The 8,462-nt window shown below is 33.1% G+C and overlaps 1 protein-coding gene across 1 annotated transcript; it reads left to right on the forward strand.

Annotated features, from left to right (window-relative positions):
- Positions 1–955: 955 nt before the first annotated feature.
- On the forward strand, positions 956–7,230 carry LOC123565902 (NXPE family member 1-like; the record flags this gene model as incomplete). The annotated part of the gene is made up of 4 exons (XM_053533587.1): positions 956–1,100; positions 1,724–1,860; positions 2,475–2,752; positions 3,443–7,230. Coding segments are annotated over 4 exons (842 nt in total), but the record flags the coding sequence as incomplete, so codon positions are not given.
- Between the last annotated feature and the right edge of the window lie 1,232 nt (positions 7,231–8,462).

Raw genomic sequence — 8,462 nt, forward strand, 5'->3', positions numbered from 1 at the left:
ATCATGTTGTAAAACTATTGCAAAATAAAATATGTTTAAACCATGCATACAGACATAAGATGGACAAATGGTCATGCAACAATGCAAAATTAGATGTCAGAAGGAAGCGTGTGAACATGAAAATGACAAATGCATACAGACTTAATATACGAAAGCACAATGCAGTTTTGGCCCTTATTCTGTTCCATACTGAATCGTTCCAAAACAAACAAAAGATCTGCTGTTAGTGGAAAAGAATGCAATGTAAAGGCCAAGGGGAGATTAGGACCGTTAATACTGCGTGTAGCAGATGCGAATTACGGTTGTAAGTGGCTTTGGTTATGTATTTATTCATGTACTTGTTAGTAGTGGCTGAAGAATTTGACGGGTGCTCGGCTGACTGCCATATTTTAGCCGTGATTCCGTAACCTATGTAATCATTATCACTAAATACTTATGCCTTGCCTTGTACATATTATTTGATTATATTCGTGTGAAGAAGTCAGATCTGATATTTGCAATCTGCGTATGTACATTTTTTTGCAACGCAGTTTTATTCAAAGATGTAATATATCAGTCGTTTAATAACCTAGATACTATTGTTTACGAACGACTAATTACCAAATTTGATTGTATCTTAGTCAACGTATAAGACCGAATAATGACAAAGATACTATATGTATTAAAATATTAAAGAATGTAAAGACTTCTCTGAGACATTTTAAAACGTTTATATATTATATTATTTACCAGATGATTTTAGTGCTCTTGTGTCTATAAGATGAACGTTCAAAAGCTCTGATAAAACTGAGTTTGTAATACATGAAACAAGGAACAAATGCTTATTTTACATGACTATAACGATAAACTATCGTTAACTTATGATAGAATGGCAATCCGATAAGAAACATTATTCTTAAGTTTGAATAAACAAAATGATTTTTTTAACAAAACTTTGTTCAATTTATTTTGACAGAAAGCACTTTTCCTAGTCCTAGACGTCCAAAAGCAGTGGTTTTGATTTTTGTGCTGACCGTGTGGATTTTACTTGCATTCAAATTGGACAATGCAATCAGACAAATATTCTTTTCGAAACCAGGCACCTCTGAGCTCAAACATAGGTGAGCATCTGTCAGAGTTTATGACAATTGTTTTTAACGATTGCTTTTTTGTCTACAGAGTATTGAGTTTAGTTGGAAACTTTATGACGGTTGTTTATGAGCAATAGTTTTTTTTTGTTTTGTTTTTCTCAAGAACGTGGTTGTATTCATACTTTATGTGTATGCGTAGTGACTTTACCATTCAGGGAACATATATAATAGCTGATAATAAGGTTAAGATATGTAAGTAATGACTTTTATGAGGTGAGTCTCTGGTTTCAACTTACATGACGTTAGATTTTAAATAATAAATCTTCCATTCCACAAGCATTTAATGAAGCGGGACTCTCATCGGAGAGTGTAGGAAAATAGGTAATAAACATCAATATAAAAGATGATACGTTTTTAATCAAGATTTTTATAAATGTTCTTATTTACATCTAATTGTTTTGTGCACTCTTCTCTTGTGAAAGATAATTAAAGGGTTATCAAATGCTGTGTATATTTATTATAATATTTCATTTTTGCTGTTGCGAATATAGGACTTACAATAATTATCAGTATGATCATAGTTTATGACATCACTAAACGTCATACGGTTTCTGGCAAAGCATAATTAATATGTGTTGCGTTTTGGCTTCCAGGTACATACCACGTATTGGCGACTCACGTGACACATTGTTTAACAACATTATAACGGAAAAAGAAGCACTCATGTATGAACCATGCAAAAATATAAAAAACACGGCCTCGATTAGTAGTTCACAATTATCATTATCAGGTATACACAATAATTCACACTCTTTGTATATGTTTACCTAATTTATTCAAATTTAAGATTGATATTAATTTCATCACCTAACTTCAATTATTAGTGAATTAAAGTTTGATGGCTATCTTGATACTGCCTTTAGGTCCGCGAGGGCAATGACGATAAGCATATGTATTTCATGTGTTTCAGTCTAAGTATTGAAATATTAGGACAAAATATATTCATATTAAAAAAAATAAATACGCTTTCATCTGGTGAGGAATTAAGTATGAAATGGCTGAATCTAGTCAAAACATAATATAAAAGAAAATTGTGTCTTTTACACAATATATCAAAATATCTTTCACTCATGTACACCGTATCTTACATCTTTACTTTCTTGGCTTTTCCACTTGCGAAATATATTGCGTCTGGTTTTCACTCGTAATAAATTACACTATGAACTGGAAAAGTTTGTGATATTACGAAGTCGTGAAACGGGAGCACAATCTGACTACGGTATCAAATGTCCGTAATTAGATCGCATGTACTGACCAGATATCCTATGATGAGTCGAACGTAAATAACATTTATTTTGATAACTATCTTCCCGATTGTTTTAAACAAAGTCTAAACTATTTCAGATTCTCAAAATGGGACGTACATAATTGGTGATAAGATTCGAGCTGTTATTATACTGCATGATGGTTATGGCAAACGTAAACATTCAGGGGGCGACATTTTGAGGGCAACGATACAACAAAAAAAACTTAGTGCATCAGCACCTTGTGAGGTGACTGACAATTTGGATGGGTCGCATACGCTGATATGTGAGGCATTATGGACCGGAACTTCAATAATAACCGCAATTCTAGCTTATATTAGGGAGAAAATTACAGCCATTTATCGCGTCGGAACACAAGTACGTGTGCACGTAAAACATTCTTCAAAGAAACAGATAAGTAATTGATGCATATAAGCTTGTGCAAAGTTATACTAACCATTCTATTATTTTTTCGTGGTTCATCTGTTGCAGTATATACTAGATAATTTACACTGGAATTTATTTTTCGTATAATATGTTTCGATGATAATTGCTTGTTTATGGTCCGAGGAAAAATAATTCCTGACATTTTTACGGTGGCACAGAGGGGACATATGTGTTTTTATACTAGTACGTGCGCACGTAATAACCAATACGTGAGCACGTATCTGTATAAAATCACTTGTGATGATAAGCTAAATTTTCAAATAACTGCCAAAACAAGAATACCGACATCCTTTTATTACCATGCTTTGATTCTGAAATGGAAAAATGGGTAGTATCTCTTTTGTTGTTGGGTTAAGAGTCAGAGCGACACATTGTACGTCGGATTATGATTGTTCTAGCATTTTTTTCTGATGGTCAACATACCATTGATGCCCCTCCCGTTCAACAAACGTTTCAAACCCACGCTAGTGATCCTTAACCACTCAGAAAGTTCATTTTCATGATTAAGCCACTAGAAACATGATATTGTTTCTTTCAAAAGGCGTGTAATCGTTGAAATATTTTACTGCCGTCAGAGTTACAAATAACAGCATATGAAATTTTTCCTTTTACAAATATCAGGTTCTATCCTATCGGGTTATAGTTGGGCAGTTCAGGAGTAGACATTACAGCCAAGAGACTCCCTGTCACCCGAACCACACACACCTGCTGAAGTTTACTAACTACAAACGTTTTTGTAATTTGACATACCTAAACTCGTGGATGCCGTTTAACTGCGGCAAACCGACAGATGAGCATTTGCTGTGCCAAGACTTGATGTCCATAAAAGCAAGGAATCTACATAATGAGCCTTACCTCACCAATTGTGAGAAAATGTTATGGATCAGGTATTTGAAGTCTTGAGTTAACAAATATTAAGTGAAGTTTTATAAACAAACAATTTGTTGACGGACTATTGTAAAAAATGTATTCCCTATATAGAATGTATTTATTAACTGAAAGCAATAGCTTTCGTTTTTCCTTTCTTTAATTTCGAAAATTTGTTTAAGTAGGAGCAAACATTTAGTTAAATAATTTAGTTTTTATTAAAATCTTGATTTTTATAAATACAGTCGAAACTCGGTATCTCGAATTTCAAGGGACCGTGCTTTTTATTTCGAGATAACCGAAATTCGAGTTATGAGGAGGGATGTATATGGACGAAATGATGGAAAAAATTGGTTAAGTTACAAAAAGATTTAATAAGAAATAAAAAATGTTTCCTTGACGCCGTGTATACGCTCTGGGCACTTTACGCGTACACGATTATGTACAGTTTGTGTTTATCAAAGTTTTCAGTTTTTCGAAGATTAAAATTATACTAACCTCAAATGTTTTTTGAGGCAAGTTTCCTTTTCGTACCACGTTTCTCTCCCGGAGGATTGATAGCATTTCGATCTGACATTTTGAACGAATGATGCTTTCCCCAAAGAAGTTAATTTTTTTACAGTCTCATCGAGATTACCTCTAATTAATCCTTATTAAAGATCCCAACTGTTCAAACTAATGAATTCATTTAGTTTAAATTTAAAGCAGTTTTCATAACGTTTCAAAAACAAATGATCGCTGATTAAGAAATCTAGTGTTTACATCAAGCAATTATCATTATGTCACGTGCAAACAAGTATGACATCATCTCACTTTGATAATGGCCGTACCTTTGATATGTCGGCATCACGGCTTTCTGGTTAGGCAATAAACATGAACACGTGTTAAAAACCAACCATATTCACAATGAGATGTGTGAAATTTTATCGCATATTTTTCTCACTTCGACTTACCGCGTTTACAATGCACTTGGATTTTATTGACGGGACCGAAAATCCCTTTCGACATATCTGGAATCTCGGTAAGTCAAATTTTGACATAACCGGAATTGAAGTACACATGTAAAGAAGGAAATTTGACGGGACTTGAAAATTTCTTCGACTTAAGCGGAATTTCGAGGTAAGCGAGTTTGAGATACCGAGTTTAGACTGTATTATAAAACAAATGATCGCCAAATTGAATAATTGCTTAATGTTCATAAAACGAAGCAAAAGTGCTCACCTTTATGAGGAAAATTTAGAAACTAGGCTAAACAAGTAGCTTTCTGGATATTTCGTTTTTAATAGTTAGCGGATTTTCCCCATTAAACATAACTTTCTAAAAATAGAGTGTTCTTCAACTGACAAGTAGCTCTAGTTGCATGATGAACAGGAGGAAAACTCAGCTACATGTGTTACCAAAATGCAAAAAAAAATAAATAAAAAATAATAACAATCAACTATAATATATTTCAGCGATAAGAAACTGTATACACAATGATTCAAGAGTGTTTTAGTGTCTTTATTTAAACTTAAACAAATTTTCACACAGTTATTTTTACTTTCAAACGTTATATATGTTGCAACAAATATTTGTTTCTTCACTCATAAACCTCAACCTATATAAAAATAGTCAATGGCTCTTAAACCATTGGATATGATGTGATATTCACCGAAAGAGGGCAATACTGACCGCGGCAGGTAACTGAGGTCAATATTGCCCTCTTCCTATGAATATCACATCACATCCAATGGCTTAAGAGTCAATAATTGTATAATGTCAGTTAATAGGAAGACATGTCTGAAACTGACATATCTATGGTCAAAGAAATTCAGGAAATCCATTGCAGCTTTGTTGTCTTAGCAGGATAATAGAAAATGGGAAATAAATAGAGGTGAATTTTTCAAAAACAGTAATACATATGTAAACGTAGCTCTAGAGGAAAATGTATCAGTGGCATATTTTATTTTGTAGTTTTATACTATCTATTTTTGGGAGGACGAGCGTACATTGAAGAAAATATTAAAGGTTAATGTCAAGAGCAGAGGAAGCAATAATATGTCTGTTATAAGCAAGCCAGCAATCTATTGTTCACAATACAATGCTTCCCTTCTATGGCGGTCAAGAGGACCAACTGGTTTCTTCTATAATGGAACATGGAATCTTCGTTATTGTCTTGTTAAGTACTATAATGTTATTTAGTCTTTTAAAACAAAGCATGTTACAATATCTTACAATCATTCATCAATACTGTTGTATAGATTCAGACAGTGTTTTTCCTTTTCTTACACCTAGGGCTTAGAATAGATTCTTTAACATAAAATTGCTAAAGTAACAAGGCTTATAGGACTGATGTCCACATACGCCAGATTTGAAGTTTATTTTTTATATGCATTTATCGTCCATATCGGTAATGATTGGTACTATATTACAACTACATATACCTGGGTTATGAGATGAAACCTTTTCAAGAAAAAAAAATCCGTTTGTACAATTTCAAGGATATAGCATAAAGGGCTACTACAGATGGTAATGAAGAACACCTATGGTCATTATATTTCTTAATTATATAAGGGCAACAATTTCATTGAGAATATTACATGAGTGTCTTTTCATATTGAATTTGTTAAACGAGTTGAATAAAGTAATAAAATTCGGGGCTCTGTCGAGCGTTTTATCAATTTTATTCAACAAGTTTAATAGATCCAATGCGGAAAGTCACAAATGTAATATTATTTTCATCACATGTTATATTTTCCATTCGAAACATCAAAAATCCTATTTTCCGTTACTATATAAACAAGTCAATTTAACCAACATCTCCTATACTATAAACGACGTCGACGTCAAAGCTTTATTACACTAGTGTTATATCAGTTTTATGTAATTGCTTTATTACACTCCCGTGACGTCAAATATGTCATAAAAGCATGTATATAGCATGCTTGTCGTATCTATGCTATGTAACCTTTGTATGTTAGATAGCTTTTAAAATATATATTTCATTATCATTATTACTGTAATATTATTATTATTATATTTTTTTTTATTATTACCATCAATATCGTTATTATTATTATTATTATTAGTTTTATTGTTATCACTATTATTTTTCAACTATTTAGAAAAATATTGTCATTGAAAGAGGAGACAACTGTTGTTTTAATTGACTGATATTTCCCGAACTGAAAATATAATGGTGATAAAGAGTTCTTTTTATTTGTGATTAAATATATATGTATACTTTTGTCCAAACATTTGTCACACTTATTGGTGAGTGATAACGATTGAGTTTGTCATTTTTTGTATTATTCTTCGACACCTTCTTGCATTTCCTGGACAAGATATTACGTTTGAGTCAAACAATGTAAATATGATAAACATAATTTAAAAAATGATATGAGCTGCACCATAATAAAAATAGCATAGTGCATTCGCGACCAGCATGGATCCAGACCAGCCTGCGCATCCGTGCAGTCAAGCATTATAAAAAAAGCAACAACAGAAAAGAAAACAAACAAATTATGTGTTGTAATATATATATTCTTTATATTTGCAGTGGATTTCTTACCTCAGTTATATGCAGAAATAAATATCAAGTTTGTTCTAATTATCTTTCTAATGTAACATCTCTATCATTTGATTAGCCTCATAAGGAATAATGCTAAAGTGAATTGTTTCACGTTTAATATAGTTTGTTATAAGCATTTAATATTATCATCGTAATTTGCACAAGGAAATTATATGTTGTACGCTATAGATGAGGACTGTTTGGATTTTTTAATGTATATAGGTTTCTTCATTTAATTGTCCATTCCAAATCTAAAACTGGCTTGATATAAATTTAAGTAAAAAAAAAAAAATCTCATTAATAAGTGACACACACCCTCCCCAAATGCGATACATCTGAATCCCCATGTCATGGAGACATTAAAAGAAGGACAAACTGATGTCCGTTTACGTTGACTGTTTACTTCATATACCGGAAGAACAACAAGTGACGTCCAAGACGTCATCACATACAACAAAAGAGCACGTTACGTAGACGTGACGCCAAGAATAGCGCGTCGTTATATATACATGTTACTTAACGTGACACTCTGGGGGCCACAATGCTGATTTTTAAACGTAAACGTTATTTAGAATATTTACAAAGCATTCAAAGTACGACTTGACTTAAGTGAACAATTACAAACAAAAATATAAAACATAGTAAATCACTTTCTCTGAGAAATAACAGTCTTTGCTTACTCCAGAATATGTTATATCACTTAAAACTGCGGATAATGGTTAAACTAGAAATTCAGTTAAACTACTGCATAATCACATATTGTTGAACAAGTTGTACTGTCATTACAACTTAAATCACCTAAGTAAGTTCAGTGTAATAATCCCTGGGCAAGGTAACTGTTATATAAGGAATCACGCACAACTGGTTACTTCAGCTCGAGTGGATACAGTTTTGATATGGGTCGGGTAGTTACACCTCGTCTTGATCTAACACGGGCTGCTCGAATAAGTCCATCGTTTCCAACGATAACGTCTTCAATCACGCCAAGGGACCAGCGATTTCTTGGTAAGCTGGTGTCGTGTATCTGCACGACGTCACCAATCGTAACAGCATCTCCATGGTTACCGGATGTTCTGTGAAACTCTCGCAGAGATGTGAGGTATTCGTGCTTCCATCTCGACCAGAAGTGTTCAAGTGTTGCAGACTTCAATCAATAAAGTTTGTATGCAGAATCATGGGACAGATCGTCAGCTTCGGTCTGCGTGTCGTCTGGATAAACAGGGG

This window comes from Mercenaria mercenaria, unplaced genomic scaffold, assembly GCF_021730395.1.
Source record: "Mercenaria mercenaria strain notata unplaced genomic scaffold, MADL_Memer_1 contig_2888, whole genome shotgun sequence".
NCBI classification, from domain to species: Eukaryota; Metazoa; Mollusca; class Bivalvia; order Venerida; family Veneridae; genus Mercenaria; species Mercenaria mercenaria.